General features: G+C 39.0%; 1 protein-coding gene across 5 annotated transcripts in view; it reads right to left on the reverse strand.

Annotated features, from left to right (window-relative positions):
- LRRC63 (leucine rich repeat containing 63) overlaps positions 1-19,803 on the reverse strand; it is a 49,928-nt gene that overhangs the window by 23,910 nt on the left and 6,215 nt on the right. For 4 of the 5 annotated variants that reach the window (XM_043522563.1, XM_037894174.2, XM_043522568.1 and 1 more), the window contains exons 2-6: positions 14,819-14,965; positions 7,605-8,354; positions 4,442-4,579; positions 3,422-3,582; positions 778-876 (exon numbers count right to left, since the gene is read on the reverse strand). In XM_043522563.1, the coding sequence (XP_043378498.1) occupies positions 778-876; positions 3,422-3,582; positions 4,442-4,579; positions 7,605-8,354; positions 14,819-14,906 (1,236 nt within the window). In that variant the 5' untranslated portion in view covers positions 14,907-14,965. Of the gene's footprint in view, positions 1-777; positions 877-3,421; positions 3,583-4,441; positions 4,580-7,604; positions 8,355-13,781; positions 14,065-14,818; positions 15,562-19,803 lie in introns of those variants that run through there. The other variant, XM_043522569.1, reaches the window with a different exon arrangement.

Below are 19,803 nucleotides of genomic sequence, written 5' to 3' on the forward strand. Positions count from 1 at the left end.
GAAAATCAAATCACCAATGTTTGTGAAACACTCAGATACTATAGTTCTGAGCATTAATCAAAGCCCCTGAGAAAATTAATACTTCTGACTTCAGAGTAGGATTTGAATAATGTGCAGTAAGTAAAGCCTACAGCCACACACTGAACAATGAGGAAAAAAAAATATTGACTAGCTGCTTATTAGTTGAGTACTGTCTGTCCTGTGCACTGAACGATCCTATGGAAAAAGTAGTATGTGATCATGTAATTGAGGACTGGATCATAGCATATGCACAAGGGAGTTGCATTAAGATTGCACAGGCAACTTTAATTCTGGAATTTCCTAACTTTTGAGTGCTTGACTTTGCAACCGGATTAAGGTTCTTTCAGCGTATTTTTTGTGCAGAATATTAGTATCAACCATAGATTGGTGCTCCATAAATGAGGATAAGTTTAAATCAGGAGTCACTTCCCATTGAAGTCAACTGAGTGACACTAGTATAAAGCAAGATCAGAATGGGACCTTCAGACACAGATGCAGAGATATTTCTAAATCTTGTTGGAATCTTTCCAGGCTCACATTGATTCTTACTATCCCATAAATAACCAGAAATGTAAAGGAATGATGTTTTTCTAATATCTGAGCTATGCAATTTGCATCTCTTAATGCATCTCTTATTAAATCATTGTTGTTTGAAAGTTACATTTTTTTATGTTTAGTTTAATATTAAACTGTAAAAATTCAGACAGTCTTACAGTTTTACTCTTAATAACGATAAGGAAAATAACTGGTACATACCTCCCTGGGAAAGAAGTGTAAGTCATTGAATGATAGGTTAAGATACACCAAAGTGTCGACTAAAGGTGTCAGGTCTGGAAGGAGAGTCAGGAAATAACCCTAGAAGACATATTCAGTAGAAAGGATATATTAACTAAATTAAAAAATCAACATTTTTTATCAACGGGGTGGGGGAGGGGAAGAGCTAAGAACTGGCTCCATCAGGACATAATTTAAAAGATTTAAAAAAAAATAGTTAGACAAATCACCAAAATGACTCCATCGATGGATACATAGAATCATAGAAGTGTAGGACTGGAAGGGACCTCAGGTCATCTAGTCCAACCTCCTTCACTCAAGGCAGGACTAGGCAATTTATTCCAGTGTTTAACTATCCTGACAGTTTGGAAGTTTTTCCTAATGTCCAACCTAAACCTCTCTTGCTGCAATTTAAGCCCATTGCTTCTTGTCCTATCTTGGGAGGTTAAAAAGAACAATTTTTCTCCCTCCTCCTTTTAGTAACTTTTTATGCACTTGAAAACTGTTATGTCCCCTCTTAGTCTTCTCTTCTCCAGACTAAACAAACCCCATTTTTTCCAATCTTTCTTCACAGATCACATTTTCTAGAACTTTACTCATTTTTGTTGCTCTCGTCTAGACTTCCTCTAATTTGTCCACATCTTTCATGAAATGTGGCACCCAGAATTGGACACAATACTCCAGCTGAGGCCTTATCAGTGTGTCTTGCTTACAATACTCCTGCTAATATATCCCAGAATTATGTTTGCTTTTTTGCAACAGTTTTACACCATTGACTCATATTTAACTTGTGATCCACTATAAACCTCAGATCCCTTTCCGTAGTTCTCCTTCCTATGCAGTCATTTCCTGTTTTGTGGGTATGTAACTGATTATTCCTTCATAAATGGAGTACTTTGCATTTGTCCTCACTGAATTTCACCCTATTTACTTCAGGCTATTTCTCCAGATCATTTTGAATTTTAATCCTATCCTCCAATGCACTTGCAACCAACCCCTCCCAGCTTGGTATCGTCTGCAAACTTTATAAGTGTACTCTCTCTGACACTTTCTAAATCACTGATGAAGATACTGAACCGACCCATTACCAATCCCTGTGAGTCCCCACTTGATATGCCTTTGCAGCTTGACTGTGATCCACTAATAACTACTCTCTGGGAATGGTTCTCCAACCAGTTACGCACCTACCTTATAACAGCTCAGTCTAGGTTGTATTTCCCTAGTTTGTTTATAAGAAAGTCATGCTAGACAGTATCAAATTATTATGCAAGGAGCATCAAAGGATTTGCCTAACTGAGGGCCACATTGCCTCTCACCTCCCACTTCATTGATCTCCTCTTCCCTCTTGCATCAAATTTAAGCTACTTGTTCCCACTTTCTATGCTCTGCATGGCCTAGTTACTACTTTTATCTTTTATTATGCCCTCTTTGTATAAAATGTACGGGGCTCTTTCCTGTGATCTTCCTAAGGTGCACGGGATGTGTGCTCTGGAGCTGTCTAGCTAAATAGGTTCTGGAATGTACGTGATGTTTGCAACTCAGAGATCCAAAGTCCTAGAAAGTGAAGCTTCCTCTTTTCATTTTTTAAAACCCCTTTCTTTCAAAGCTAGGAAACCCCATACAAAAAGCTATGGTAAAAAAATATGAATTCATGATTTTGACTCAAATCAGGAAATTAAGTCACGATTGCATGCACAACCTTTGTCTACACCCTTGGGTATAAATAGTTGGATACAGTATTTAATTACATCACATATTATAATCTTAATACATTCATATACTTTTCTCTACAACCTTACATCTATTTATGTGAAGTAGAATTGTGAGTCATTTCTATGAAAGTTACATAGTAAACCATACGTACCTAACAGATACTACAGATTGAATGTAAACAGAGAACAATAATAAATAGTTGAATAAATATTAAGTATTATTATACTGACAAACAGATCAATTGTCAATGCTTTGACTCAACAGATCCATGCATTACATGAAAACAGAAATAATTAAAAACAGCATCTACATAACAGGGCCGAATTAATGCCAGGCAGGGTTCCAGAAACTTTAGACTGTGAAGTCTCTGGCCTCCTAGAAAGAGGGTTGGGCACCTTATCCCACCTTCAGGATCTTGCCACTCCTACTTGCATGGTGCTGAAGCAATATGATGGCACTATATGGAGGAGAAGAAGCAGCAATGTGTCCAAACTCAGTCCATTACTGCAAGAGGTGCTAGGGCCAAGAGATGTCACATAAATCATGAGGTGCATCAGAAAAATGAGGAGAGACACACAATACAAGGGAAGAAGAGTGAGGGTGAAAAAGGAGAGGAAATAGATAATACAGAGGGAGATCAAGGTGAGGCAAGAGAATTAAAAAGGCGCATCTAGAACAACCAAGCTTAAGACTAATCTAAAATTGCTAAACAAATCTTAAATTATTTTAGCCATTTTTAATTTTTAAAAAGTGGCCATATACTGACAATTTTAATACCAGGTTCTAGGTGAATGAAGTTAAGAAAGCCAAGTTATGAATCCCAGGGAAACTGTGTTTCTAATGAAAGCAGCAGTTGATCATTAAGGATAGCGATATGGAAAGTGGGTGCAGCTGTAATTTTTAAAAGGTATACCTTAAGATTAAGTTCAGTTCTTCTATGGATTGTGCAGTATAAAACTGCCATTCTGGACCTGGCCATCAGTTTTTCTTGTTCATCCTGATCTCTTAACAAATTCTGGTACCCGAATCCCTGGATACCCTTTATAGTATCATCATCAAGGGCACGATCAGGTTCTGCAATTAAAAATATATGTAGTCAAATAAAGATATAATCATTGAGATTAGGAAATAAAGAACTAAAGCTTCATTACGTAGATCCCAAATTTATAGCCAAATCCTTCCATGCTCTGTCAGACCTTACTCAGGCAAAATTCCCTGTTACAAATCAGTATCTTAGCACTACCTGAATAAAGACTGCAGAATTTGACCCTTTAAAAGCATTCAAATTTATTCAACTTTTTTTTTTGAAGGGGGAGCAGCAGAATGGGTTTCAGCTATTGATAAAAGGGCCTGAGCAGTGATGTTTGGATTTGGAGCAGAACTTTCCTAAAGTTTGGGAGCATCTTGTTCAGGTCCATCTATAGCTTCAACCCACAACAGATGATGTTAAAGAGATTGAAGATTTTGATTCTGTTTAGATAAACCATTAAAGCCTAAATTTTCAGAAAGTGGCAATTGAATGAGGGCTTTAATTCTGGGGGGCTCAATCAATGGCACAAGCTTGGGATGAATTTCAGGTTTGGTTACAAAAGCTTTCTACCACTCTTACTGTTAATAGCCCAAATGGATTCCTCACTCACTGGTTTAAGACCCTACAATCCAAAAGCCCAACAGGGTAAGAGTGAAAAGCTTTGGCTCTGAATTTCCTTCCTGTCTTGGTTTTATTGTAATTGTACATTTCTATTATTTATTATGACAACATCCATTATAATTTATTATAACATCCATTTCATTCTCCCCTTAAAAATGGCATGCAGTATTGGGAGTTGATAGTAGGACTGCTCTTCATCTTTTATATTGCCATTACAAAATTGCCACTACAGTGCTGTACATAGTTTATTTCATAATTGTAATGTATATATCTTGCCCCTACCTGAATAGGACACTTTTTTGCTCTGTCCATGAGCGTACAGCTTTAAACTGTCCATATAAGATTCTTCCCCTTCATCACCTTCTTCTAAAATCTGTTCCAATGAGTTAGATTTTCTTATTTTCTCCTCCAAAGCCATTTCTGAAAAAAGTTGGGAGTGGTGGTAGAAGAGGTATGTGAGAAATGCATTAACTTAGTCAGACTAGCCCATTTCTCATTTACACAAAGGATCATTTACACAGCTCTGGCAGCATAAATGGACCATCAAGTCAGCGTTTACTTTTAAGGCCCCTTTACGTTACCAGAGCAGCATAAAGGGACATAGTATAAATGACCATCAGGGAACCAAATTTCTTATCATAGCTTGCATGTGTCATAGGACAGCTATCTGAAATTCCTGATACACTATTTCTCTAGTATTCCCAGCAGTCATTTAAAAAAAAACAACAACAAAAAAACCACCACCACACCTATATTCCCACTAAAATGCACTGTAGGCTTATCTTAGAGTTAAGATTGATGCACTTTATTTCCAGCCAATGCAAACCATAAGAAGAAAGGAAATACGCATCTATGTCATTCAACGGCCCATCTGCACGCCACTCATCAGTTCCCTTTCTCAACCTCAGCTCCCTCCCTTCCACCAACCACAATCCACTTATCTCCACGCATTTTGAACAACCAATGTGCAGCCTCAACACCACAACCACATTAATGGTTACGTGTTCATATGATTAATATAGAGTTGGTGTGGTTTCATGTTCCATTTTACATAATTCTGTATATAGTTTTGTACTGGGGTGTGTAAATGAGATAGAGGGTAAGACTGCAAATGGTGGCTGCAAACCATGTTTTTATGTAACATTCAGGAAATGTTATGTAAATGGGTGATTTATTTGGTTGGTGATGGGCCCAAATTTGGAAGCAATTTTAATGTAAAAATCACAGAATTGAAATATGCATGTGTGTCAGCTGGTGTGTTATATTTACAGTGGGAGTTGAGTGCCTATTTGTTCAGGATGAGGGTGGAGATATATATTAACATTAACAGTTCTGAACTATAGATTGTGCAATCAATTTAACGACAAAATGCCATAACTATCTGGTTACAGTGTATATTCATTTTAACGTTCCATGCAACCCTTGAAATAAGTGTCTCTCTAAGAAATATTTTAAGAAAATAATGGGTGAATGTTGCCTACTCACTTTTTTCCACCCATCACCTTTCCCCAGAAAAAAATACATTAAAAATGTTTACAATGTTTCAGGTCATAAAAGGCCAAGCCTGTAAATTAGCACAGAGAAATAACAGAACTGGACTGTCTGACCAGTCCTAGAATCAGATTCTTAAATTTTCATTAGCAAACAAAAATTACATTTAGAGACAGTTAAGGCTTGCTTATTTCCCCTGTGTGAATCACTACTAACTTAGCTACAGGAATAATTGCTCACCCTTTTCTAGACCAGCCATCAGAGGAGACGACACACTTTCACAGTGGACTACCCACCTATTTAGTAGCTAATATAAAATTGGTGACTGGAAATCACCAGTAGATTCTATCCCTGGCTTTGGGAGAGAAGTGCAGTTTACAGTTTAAAGATAGGCTAACTAAAAGTAGGTTAGTTGCTCTGAAAGGTCATAGCACAGTGGCTAAACTTGGGATTGCTCATGCCATAAGCTTGGGTTCTAGGCCACCAGTGATTTTACATTAAGTCCTATATCTTGGTATGTTATTTATTGTTGAATTAAAATTCAGTGGGTTTGCTTTGGCACACATTTTCTGTTACAGCTGAAGACGTATAAAATATTGATAAACAATACCGATGTATAACTGATATTCTAGGAATCAGCACGTGAGGAGCAACAATCTGGACAAAAGATAGGTCCCAGAGAGTTGCAGAGTTTTTGCAAAAGGTATACAAAAAAGAGTGAAGCAATCCAGGGAGGCAATGGAAGAAGGAATCATCAGAAAGAGAAAAATAATAAAATTACCCTATCAATTCATTTTTCATCACACCATCGTGAAAAATTCAAACAGTGCTCAAAGTTTATATTCTATGTTTTGGTTTTTGCCTATTCAATGACATATCTATATCTATAAATAAATAAATAAAAGGTTAAAAGTTATGCTGTAACACAATCTTAACTGTAGTGCGGGCACTGCTGCACCATAATTTTATCAAACCTGTTATTTACTTAGACGTAAAAAATTGGAAGAAATATGGTTCACTAGTGCCTGTCTCTCCTGGGAGCAAAGGAAGTTGATTGTGAGATATACACTCATCTTCTCCTAATCAAAGATCTCTGCTTAGTGCTTTAGACTTGGAGGAAAGTCATAAGAACCCAAGATCCCTGTTCAACTCTGTGCACATAAGCAAAAACCACCATGGTTAAAAAGCCCAATCCATTCTTTACCCAGAAATACCATCAGAGTCCTACTGAAGCCAGTGGGCCCAATTCACTGTTGTCCTGCACCTTATGTAGTCATTTAGACCTAGATTCTTATGGTTATTTAGATGCTGCTGTGCTCAGGAGCCTAAATCTTATTCTCACTTAAGAGCCAAAATCCTACTTACTGGCAATGGGATTTAGGCTCTTCAGTGCCTAAACCACTTCGGAAAATAAGATTAAGGCTCCTATATCAATTAGGCAATGCAACACTAAGCTCAGCAACACCTAAATACCTTTACAAATCTGGACCTTACACTAGTGCAAAGTGATTGCAAAATGATAGTAAACCAGAATATTAGCATTTTACACTCATTTAAGTGACTACACAAGATGCAGAGCTACAATGAACTGGGCCTAGAAGGACTCTGTGCAGGTGTTAGGACTATCTTTCATGGATCCCGTTGCAGGATTAGGGGCCAGTTTTCAAAGCCTCAAGCAATGGGGCTTTAAACATTTTCCTTATACTATTAAGTATTTTAAGATATTCTTAGTATAAATTGTTACCTGCTATTAATGTTTTTAAACATAAAGTTAGTTTAGTTATTACTAGCTACAATTTTGCCCTATCTAGTTCTTAAATAATGATGTAACATTCTCACAGACAAATGGCATCGTTTTTTTCCTGTAAAGGAGGCCTATTTCGGAAATGCTTTCAGTAAAAATCATGCACAGACAAAAGTGAATTAGAACACTTGACAATATAAAATACAGTACCTATGATACTCTGTCTCTCAGGCTTTCTTCGTGAAATTACTGGGAACTCTTCATTATCAGACAATACTGTTGTGTTAACTTCAGTCTGTATGCTCTTTCTCTCTTTATTGGTCAACTTGGTAGTGAGATTTTGATAGCCAGCTGTTTCTCGCTGTAACTTTCTAAAGGTTGCCATCACAGGTGATGGGTGAGAAGGGGACACTGCAGCTAAACTCCCAAAGGTAAACTCTGGTGAAGTAAAATAAGCAGGCTCATCCTTCGGTAAACCAAGAAGCTGCCTGCGAAAGGATTTACGACGTTTGTGTAATGGGAAGCTGGCAGGACCACTAGGAGTTGGAGTTATAATAATATCTTTAAGAATTTGATCAGGAAAAAGATTTTGGACTTTGAGTTGGACTGATGTTCGACTGCTCGAATAATAGCCAGAAAGAGTAACTCTATCCTTGTCAGTTGTGCTTGCAGCAGCAGCAGTGTCTGGTAAAGACCAATAAACAGAGTCACTCTCCTCAGGGGGAGCTAGAACCTCCATGTCCAAGGATCTACCATCTTTCTGCAATGGGCAGTCAGGAGGTATACAACAATAAGGAGCAGTAAGAGTCAATTCCTTTTTTAGATTTTGATCAAGAAGGAAGTGTGTATCTTTGGGATGGACTTGTGTTTGACCACTGAAATAACTACTGGAAAAAATATTATTGTCTTTATCATTTGTGCTTCTGATCACTCCAGGTTGGTCTTTTCGAGGAATCCTGTCTGGAGAACACAAAAGCAAGAAAAGTGAAGATACATTTATAACTAGGCATACATTTCACATGTTTTTCAAGAAAATATTGTGATTGACTCAAACTGGATGCTTTAGAGAGAATTTCCCCTACACTGAGTAAACACACAAAAATAATCATTTAAAAAAAATCAACCCTACTGCATCACAAAATGTTTTGCTTTGTAAATTTATTTGACAAGTATAATTTAATTTTAAACAAAGTAAACAACACTGAATGATCTGTAGTAATTTGTAAACATGTAAGTGTTAGACAGCTATATTTAGAATGCTTATGATGAGCCACACAGATTAGTGAAAAACTAATTACTGAGGTTCCAGTGCATATAAAACTTGATTACTGTGATAATGCTTAGAGTCCTGAATCAAGGATCAGGTCCCACAGTGTGAGGCACTAGAAACACATAACAAAAAGGCAGTCCTTGCTGCAAGAAGCTTGCAGGGGCTCTTTCTGGGGCAGTGTTCCTCCACAGATCCCCTACTCTGGGGCTGTGACTGAGAGCCACAATTTAATCCCTTATGAAATGTGTTTCTCCTAAGAACAATATATACCATCTTTAACAAGAAGCAGCAAATTAAACTTCCACTGGTTAAACTGCCAAATGGCTGATTTGTTAATTTACCAACAAATAATTTTAAACTATTAGCCAGTCATGAACTGACATATTTAGTTTCTAATAATGGTCACTTGGACTAACATCCATCCCATTATGCAGGACCCACATAAGGCTCTCTATACCATCTAGGCCCCATGATAGCCATGGTTGTGTGGAGTGGAGGCTCAGGCAGAAGCAACCATTCAGGGGGCTTCCACATCCCCTAAACACCATGATGTGGGCTCTGTGCTGGCTTCAGCTAGGATGATGCAGATGCGACCAGTGTGATAAGCCTGTGAAAGGAAACTTAAATGGTGAATATATGGGTCCAGTGCCCAAAAATCTCCACAGAGGAGCTGCAGCCTTTTTTCTAGGCTACCAGCTAGAAGAGCAGCCACATAGGACTCCTGTGTATTGTCTGGATACGTTATATCACCCACTTAGTGCCCCACCTTCCTGGGAATAGGTTCATCTTATTGTTAAGGAATGAACTTGTTTCATACTTGATGAAACACAGAACAAGTGTGTACTCCAAGGTGATCATATTACCATTACTGAAAAGCTGGATTCTGATCAACGGTCACTCCACTTTATAAACATCCATCAAATGTAATGGCTGCATTTTGTGGTGCGTGAAGTGATCCTTGGATGTACTTTATTGTACAGCACTTTGATTCTTGTCAGGGTACTGTATAAATCTATACATTCTAAATAGCATTCATCACTAATCATATGTTATACTAGAAAAAAAGCCATTGCAACAGAACACTGTCTCTGGATAAAAGGTTTATCATTTTAAATCATTTAAAATCACTGGAGCAGAGCTCTGGTATTGAGCCAGAAATATTTAGATACATTTTGGATGGTGCCAGACTGGAAGTGTGTTGGACAGAGATGGAAAATTTCACCAACTAATCCCCAATGGACTTAATAATATCAAGAGAACAAGAAATGCAGCTTCTTACTTTTCAACTTTAATTCACTTGCTGAGATTTCCCTTCTTACTTATTTTTTACCATACCAGTATAATGTTATGAGTATTCTTTATCAATTAGTGAAATAATAAATGATAACTGGAATTGGTATAAATAATAAACACACCATAAGTGACACTATATTAATAAAACAATATCATAATATTAATGTTAAGAAATTTCAGATTAGTTATGCATATCAAATACTATGAAAAATTTGTTTCAGAACTTTTTCCTTTAGTTTACTTATTATGTTCAGATTTAATAGTTTTAGCTATTTAAATTGTTTTACATATAGGTCATAGAAAAGACGTATTAGGACATCTTTTCCATGCCAACGCAGGATTGTTCTTTTACAGTGCTAGTTTATTTTAACATATTGTTCAGTCTAAAGTACTGACCCTACATCAGAATCTGCACAGCAGCCTCTTGTGGGAGCACAAGTTTGACTGAAGTCAATGGGACAGTACAGAAGTAAGAGCCCTTCTGGTAGGATCAGAACCTAGTTTTTAAAAAGTCTCAAGCAGTGGAGTTTTCAGCTCTTTCTTTGAGCTATTATTGAGCTAATATTCCTACTATCAATTGTTACTGGCTGTTAACTCTATATTTAAAGTTAATATTTAATTATTAGTTATTAGTTGATTAATCGCAGTTAACCCACGCGATTAACTCAAAACACTTAACTGCAATTTAAAAAATTAATCGCTATTAATCGCACTGTTAAACAATAGAATACCAATTGAAATTTATTAAATATTTTGGATGCTTTTCTACATTTGCAAATATATTAATTTCTATTACAACACAGAATACAAAGTGTACAGTGATCACTTTATATGTTTATTTTTATTACAAACATTTGCACTGTAAAAATGATAAACAAAAGAAATAGTATTTTTCAATTCACCTCAGACAACTACTGAAGTGCAATCTCTTTATTGTGAAAGTGTAACTTACAAATGTAGATTTTTTTTGTTACATAACTGTACTCAAACCAAAACAATGTAAAACTTCAGAGCCTACAAATCCACTCAATCCTACTTCTTGTTCAGCCAATTGCTAAGACAAACAAGTTTGTTTACATTTACGGGAGATACTGCTGCCTGCTTCTTATTTACAATGTCACCTGAAAGTGAGAACAGGCATTCGCATGGCACTTTTGTAGCTGGCGTTGCAAGGTATCTGCGAACACCTGTTCTCACTTTCAGGTGACATTGTAAACATGACGTTGGCAGCATTATCTCCTGCAAATTATAACCAAACTTCTTTGTCTGAGCGAATGGCTGAAGAAGGACTGAGTGGACTTGTAGGTTCTAAAGTTTTACATTGTTTTATTTTTGAATGCAGTTATTTTTTGTACATAATTCTACATTTGTAAGTTCAACTTTCATGATAAAGAGACTGCACTACAGTACTTGTATTAGGTGAACTGAAATATACTGGTTTCAGAGTGACAGCCGTGTTAGTCTGTATTCGCAAAAAGAAAAGGAGTACTTGTGGCACCTTAGAGACTAACCAATTTACGAAAGCTTATTCTCAAATAAATTGGTTAGTCTCTAAGGTGCCACAAGTACTCCTTTTGAAATATACTATTTCTTTTGTTTTTTACAGTGCAAATATTTGTAATAAAAAATATAAAGTGAGCATTGTACACTTTCTATTCTGTGTTGTAACTGAAATCAATATACTTGAAAATGTAGAAAACATCCAAAAATATTTAAATGGTATTTTATTATTGTTTAACAGCACGATTAATCACGATTAATTTTTTAAATTGCGATTAATTTTTTTAATCACTTGACAGCCCTAGTTACTAGCCATTGTTAAATAAATGGTGAAGAGCATTTTTGCATCTTCTAGGTCACCTATAGCATACAAAATGTACAGATATTTCTGAACTGTATTGTATCATCAGTGATATCAATTTTTAAGCAGAACTCCCCATTGCCTTCAAAGGCAACATGACTTTACATGTATATATGCAAATGTTTACTTATGCAGCTGTACACAGGAAGGATGGGACCATCCCCAAATCCCCTTAATTTTTTCATAATCACTAATCACAATTGTACTTCCCTGTATCTTTACCTGTGTTCCTGACAGGGGCGGCTCTACCAATTTTGCTGCCCCAAGCAGTCGCCACCGAATTGCCGCTGTGGAGGGAAGAGCAGCCGAGCTGCCGCCAAATTGCCGCCACGGGACACGGACTGCCGCCCCATTCTAAATGCCGCCCCAAGCACCTGCTTGGAAAGCTGGTACCTGGAGCCGGCCCTGGTTCCTGACTCCATCCTCTCTCATCTCTCCCAACACCTTTATCTCTTGCTACATCTTTTTGTTTGTCATTTTGTAACTCACCCACATAGTGACAGGCGCTGGTTGGATCATAACATAAGCATTCATTATGGTGTTAGGGAAATCAGTTATGGCCTGGTGTCTGATAATGATTACTTGTGGTCTATTCCTGATCCCACTGAAGTCAATGAGAGTTTTGCCATTAACTTTGATGCATGCAAGAAAGAGCCTTATATATCCTGAATTTTAATTATAAATTTTTTTTTGATAACATTGGTTTGTTCTGGGATTGGAGGGGAGACCATGTGAAACCAAGCATTTATTTTGTCACAGATTAAAGACTTTTTTTACATGTTATCTCAGCACTAACTGTAGTTTTGGGTTATCTCAGCTAGTGTATGAACTTATGATATGTTGAATGTATGAAACTATCAGCAAGTGTTTGAAGTTAAATCCACAAGCACGGGAGCAGTTTCCATTCCCCCACCCTGATGCTAATGGTGACTATAGGGCCAAACAAGCTTCAGCACAAAATGGAGCAGCCTAGGAACTGCTCTAACTTGCACCCGGTTTTAATGCCCCCAAGAGCCCATTACATAAGCAAGGACAGCTGAAACACAGCATGCTTTGGTCTTGCCTGTTCCAGTTCTTTTACAGCCTCCCCATTGTCTGTGTCATGGGACACCTGAAGCAAGTGGCATAGAGCCAGCTACATTGGCTTTATGCCACCTGGCAAGTGGCAACTTCCCAACAAATTGGAATACTCAGGGGCAGCTTTCTGACTGTTCTGCACTGCCTGAGGAGTGCAAAGCAGATGGAAGAAAAAGGAGTCCAAGCTACTATCTCTTTAACTTTACCTTAAAATGGCTACCAATTTAAAGCCCTGATTCCAGGAAGGGCACTTGAGCCCATGCTTAATTTTAAGTGGGTACTTTAAGTCTCACTGAAGTCAATGGGACATAAGAACATGCTTTTAAGTTAAGTACTTTCCTTAATAGAAATGGAGGTAAGCATGTGCCTAATACCTTCCTGAATTGAGGCCTAAGGTAGTTGCATGTAATGCCAAAAATGTAAATAACCAGGTAGAGATTAAAAAAATATAGGGGGCCACAATCTGATCACACATCAAAAAGTGTAAATCCAGATCCACACCACTGAAGGCAACGGACTGGCTTTGGATCAGTAGCACTGAGAGATCTAAATCTGATTTAGAGAAATAAACCAATTAAAAAATAGCTGTACTTTACGACATATATCTGTTAGAAGATAGCAAAGATAATGAGGATGAGCACATTTTATACTCCTAATTTAAAACTCATTTGAGCATTGAGGTCGGGGAGGTTGAAATTCACACAGGGAGTTGAACATATCAGGTTTGAAATCTGCTTGGGAAAGTACACACGTATATACTTCAAATTCTCAATATTAAGGGCTAGAATTTGTCTTTGTGACACAGGTGTCCTTGGGCAAGGTGTACAGCAGCACAGACCCAGAGCAAGCTCAAAGAGGGATCACACCTTAGGTCCCTGGCACTTACAGGAAAAATGCCTTCTGCATCATTCAGTGGCCCATAATCAGGGCTGGCTCAAGGCACCAGCGAACCAAGCAGGAGCCTGGGGCAGCAAATGTAAAGGGGCGGCAGGACGTCGGGCTCTGGGATGGCAATCCGTCCTCGGCAGCAATTCGGCGGTCGCTCCGTCAGAGCACATTTTGTGCTCGGCAGCAGTTCGGCGGCGGGGACGCAACTCTTCGCCTCCGTGTTCGGCGGCAAGGTTTTTTGTTTTGTTTTTTTGGGGGCGGCAAAAATGCTGGAGTCAGCCCTGCCCATAATGAAGGAAAGTAGCAAATGTCAAGAAAGCAAGTGTAGCTTCTTTAGATATAGCTTTTACATTGTGTACAAGTTGATTCATCAAAAAACAGCCAACCAACCCCTCAGGATACTCATTACATTCTGCACTAGAACATGGAAATTAGGGGATTCCTGATTTAGTGCATAAATATTAGCTAATACATATTTTATTTTGCTAACTGTGGTATTTATGTTATCTGGTTTAATGGCTATTCTGGGGCATTTGGCAGGGCCCTGAAGCGATCTTCTCTTGTTCTCCTTTATGCTGCTGCACAGGATGCTAATTAATCAATACTCTATTCTACAAGTTAAGTAGCTAGTAAACTTTTTGTACAGCTGCATCTTGAAGACAGTTCAGTGGGACAAGAGACTGTATGGGTCTTCTTCATACTTAATCCCACACTCTCATACAAAAACCACTATAGCAATCTCAAATTTTATCAAGCGCTGGCTTTCCTTTGGGTTGTGAACACATGCAATGATCATCTTCCAGTCATATTCACACTGCATTACACCTCCAACTCCAATACTTGTTGTCACAGTGCAGTTTCTTTGAGGAATTCTTCTGGTTTCATTTATTATTTGCTGAATAATGATAGCAACCATATGGTGTTTAAATGAATACTTAAATTGATTAATACACATTCCTTCAATATTGTCTCCAAAGAATATGTAAATCTTGGAACTATGCATTGTGAAGACTATCTGTTATTAGTACTGCTTACCTTTATAGGTCTTCTCCCTTGCCATAGACAGTTCAGGTAGCAGCTTTGGAGGCAGAGGCCTACGAAGTAGTTTTGGTTGCTCAAACATTTTCTGCCTAATAATTATCTTTGCTGGACAACTGAGGAGGATTCAAAAGTTTGAAAATTCTAGATATAAGGCAAACAAAAGAAAATCATCTCTGGATTTATGTATTGACCTGTAAATGTCTGCCCAGAAACAGTTGCTGTTAGAAAACACCAGTATAAATAGATGAAAATGGTACTCTGTTTACTTAGTAACTAATTTGACATTTTGCTAATTATCAGTAGTGTTTTTGGAAACTAAAAGGTGACATTATTAAAAAATAATCTATCTGTTCTGTTAATTTAGGTTTGAAATACTCATAATACAGAATGACGTATGACACCATTGTCATAAAAGTGAGGCAGTGGTTGGTTCTTCCTCTAAGAAGCAAATGGTGAAAAAAAGGAAACCTAATTTTCACGACATGAAACTTTTTGAAAGTTCACAAAAAGCAGCATTTCCAGCCATGGATAAACAGATTTAAAGTTAATAATAAAAATTCAATTTTAAATTGGTATTTCTTAATGCTGTGGGTAACAGTTAATTCTTCTGATTCAGTGAAGCAGCTGGGCATAAGCATATTATACTTATGCTTGGAACTCCTCTACTTGCGCTACATTGATGACATCTTCATCATATGGACCCACGGGAAGGAGGCCCTTGAAGAATTCCACTTGGATTTCAACAATTTCCACCCCACCATCAACCTCAGCCTGGACCAGTCCACACAAGAGATCCACTTCCCAGACACTACAGTGCTAATAAGTGATGGTCACATAAACACCATCCTATACCGGAAACCTACTGACCACTATACTTACCTACATGCCTCTACCTTCCATCCAGGACACATCACATGATCCATTGTCTACAGCCAAGCCCTAAGATACAACCAAATTTGCCCTAATCCCTCAATCAGAGACAAACACCTACAAGATCTTTATCAAGCATTCTTAAAACTAAAATACCCACCTGGGGAAGTGAGGAAACAAACTGACAGAGCGAGACGGGTACCCAGAAATCACCTACTACAGGACAGGCCCAACAAGGAAAATAACAGAACACCACTGGCCATCACGTACAGCTCCCAGTTAAAACCTCTCCAGCACATTATCAACAATCTACAGCCTACCCTGGAAAATGATCCCTCACTCTCTCAGACCTTGGGAGGCAGGCCAGTCCTCGCTTACAGACAGCCCCCCAACCTGAAGCAAATACTCACCAGCAACTACACACCACACCACAGAAACACTAACCCAGGAACTTAAAAATTTAACTTTTATCTGTGCTTTAAGTGCACCGTAAATTGCTATTATAAAATATGTATGTGGTGGTGTACAGTACATGAAAACAGAGATTGCCTCTGTCCTAAGAAATGTGTCTATCTTGTAGATTTTCGGAGATGCAACACATTGGTGAGGATGATTTCATTTTTTTGTTTGTAATTTATAAACTCACTCTTTAGGGCCCAGTGGCAAAAAGGTATTATAAAAGAGACTTTAATGAAGAGAAAGTGGCAGCTTGGTACAGTAGCATGGGGATAGCATTCCATGCATAGGGGTATTCCTGGAAAAAGCCCACACAGATGGGATTTGGAGAAAGAAAGAAAGAAAGAAAGAAACAAGTAATTGAAACTGGCATCATTCACAGATTATAAGGCCAGACGGGACCACTGTGATCATCTAGGTCTAGTCTGACCTCTTATATAAGACAGGCCATTGGACTTCCCTGAATTAATTCCTGCTTGAACTAGAGCATATCTTTTAGAAACACATCCAATCTTGATCTAAAAATTGTTAGTGATGGGGAATCTACAACAACCTTTGCTAAATTTTTCCAATGGTTAATTACAGTTACTGTTCAAAATTTTTTCTTTATTTCCAGACTAAATTGTCTAGCTTCAGCCTGTAAATCTTCTTATACCTTTGTCTTCTATATCAAAGAGCCCACTATCAAATTTTTGGTCCCCACGAATTACTTATAAACTATGACTAAGTCACCCCTTAACCGTCTCTTTGTTAAGATAAATAAACTGAGCTCTTTGAGTCTATCACGATAAGGCAGGTTTTACATCCTTTAATATTTTTTTGGTCCTTCTCTGAACCCTCTCCAGTTTATCAACATCCTTCTTGAATTGTTGGCACCGGAACTAGACACATTATTCCAGTCACACCAGTACCAAATACAGAAATAATATAACCTCCTTACTCCTACTAAAGATTCCCATTTTACTCCTGAGGGAATTCTGCATCAAAAAATAAAAAAAATGTGGCCCCCCCCAAAAAAAATCAGCAGAATTTTGCAGTTTTTTAAAATATTGTGTGCACCATTTATTTGTCAATAAATGTGGCAGTTCTAGCATGGCAGTGGGGAGCACATGCCACTGGCTGCATGGAGGTGTGAGATCACCCTGCAGTCCCCCCAACCCCCGGGACATGGACTCAGTGGTGGTGAGGCTGCACCCAACCCTGACACAGCACACGGGCCAGGCTTGCCCCAGAAACACCCGAGGCCCTGCCTCCACACCAGGTGTGGGCAGGCAGGCTCAGCCCAGCAGGATCCAAGTGTGGAGTGGCTTAGCGTGGGGGGGTCCAGGTGTGGGTGAGAGAGTTCTGTGTGAGGCAATCTGGGTGTGGGGGTTCACTGGAGGGGAGGCTGTGTGTGGCAGGGATCTGGATGCACAGCATCTTGTGGGGGAGGTTCAAGGCACAGGGGCTGAGGAGGGCTGGGTTCAGGAAGTAAGGCTTGGTGCTGGGAGATTCAGATGCGGATGGCTCGGTGTGTGGGGGGGATTATGGTTGCGAAGGGGAGGGGAGGCTCAGCAGAGGGTCCAGGGGGGGTCTGGATGCACAGGGATTGGGCAGATGGGGGGTCGGTCTGACTTGGCACCAGCCAGGGTGTCCCCAGACCTGCTTTTCCCCCATGCTTTACCTCTCTGCCAGCGGCTCCAGGTGCCCGAAATGACATGCCTACGCTGCTGGGGAGGGGCACATGACCACTCTTGTGGCTTCCTTTCACTTCCTCATCAGAAAGTCATTATTCAGTGAGAAAGCAAAGAAATCTGCGGGGGCCATGAATTCTGCGCACAAACAATGGTGCAGAATTCTCCTAGGAGTACCACTTATACAACCAACGATTGCGTTAGCCTTTTTGGCCACACAATCACACTAGGTGTTCATGATAGCTGATTATCCACTACTATTCCAAACCTTTCTCAGTGTCACTGCTTCCAAGGATACAGTCCCCATCCTGTAAGTATGGGCTACAATTTTGTTCCTAGATGTACAATTTTACATTGGCCTTATTAAAACACATATTGTGTGCTTCCAAACAGCTTTCCAAACAATCCACATCACTCTGAATCCCTGACCTGACCTCTTCATTATTTACCACTCCCACAATCTTTGTGTCATCTGCAAACTTAATCAGTGATGATTTTACTTTTCTTCCACGTCATTGAGGAAAATGCTAAATACTGTGGGGCCAAAAATGGATTCCTGTAGGACCTCATTAGAAACACACCTGCTTGATGAAAATTTGCTGTTTAAAATTATATTGATACCTATCAGTTAGGCATTTTTAATCCATTTAATGTGTGCAATATTAATTTTGTATTGTTCTCATTTTTTTAATCAAAATGTTGAGTGGTACTAAGTAAAATGGCTTACAGAAGTCTAAGTATATTACAACCAAGCTTGTAATCTCACGAAAAAAGATATCAAGTTAATTTGACAGGATCTATTTTTCATAAATCCATGTTGATTGGCATTAATTATATTACCCTCCTTTAATTCATTATTAATCAAGTCCCATACCAGCTGTTCTGTTATTTTGCTCAGGACTGAGGTCAGGCTGACAGGCCTATAATTACCCAGGTTATCCCATTTACCCTTTTTAAACATTGGAACAATAGAGCTTTCTTCCAAACTTCTGGAACTTCCCCAATATTCCAAGAGTAATTGAAAATCAAAATTAATGGTCCAGCGAGCTTTTTGGCCAGCTCTTTTAAAACTCTTGGATGCAAGTTATCTGGACATGCTGATTTAAAAATGTCTAACTTCAATAGCTGCTGTTTAACATCCTCTTGGGTTATTATTGGATTAGAAAGTGTTTCATTATCATCATGATAAATCAGCTATTTTTTCCACCAAATAGAGAACAAATATTTATTGAACACTTCTGCCTTTTCTTCATTATTTTATTGACAATTCTACCATTTCTATCTAGTGATGCAGGGATCAGCAACCTTTGGCATGCGGCCCATCAGGGAAAGGCGCTGGCGGGCTGGGATACTTTGTTTACCTGCAGCGTCCGCAGGTTCGGCCATTCACAGCTCCCACTGGCCGCGGTTCACTATTCTAGGCCAATGGGGGCTGCGGGAAGAGGCACGGGCTGAGGGATGTGCTGGCTGCCACTTCCCGCAGCCCCCATTGGCCTATAACAGCAAATCGTGACTAGTGGGAGCTGCGATCGGCTGAACCTGCTGACGCTGCAGGTAAACAAACAGTCCTGGCCCACCAGCCACTTTTCCCTCTAAGCTGTGCGCGTGTGCACGCTCACACAGATCCTAAACCCCATGCACATGGCGAAACACCACGTGCACAAAAAATGAAATACTACATCAGGGCCAGGCTGAAATATCATTTACGGGTGACTTTTGACATTGTTCGCCTGCCATCTATCAACACAGCCAGATTCTACTAGCTGGCAAGGGGGGGGGGAGGGGGAGGAAAGGAGGGCAATGAATCATACCCCTCCACACCAGCATTCCGAACGTGAAATGTTGATCACATTGGGACGGTCAGGACCCACACATCTCCTTGTAGTCTGTTCATTTGGCTGCGTACAAACTCAAGTACGTGCGAATAGGTCAAAATGCCTGGCTGTAGTTGCTAAGGAACTGCAAAGATTTCACAGAAAT

This window comes from Chelonia mydas, chromosome 1, assembly GCF_015237465.2.
Source record: "Chelonia mydas isolate rCheMyd1 chromosome 1, rCheMyd1.pri.v2, whole genome shotgun sequence".
Taxonomy (NCBI): domain Eukaryota; kingdom Metazoa; phylum Chordata; order Testudines; family Cheloniidae; genus Chelonia; species Chelonia mydas.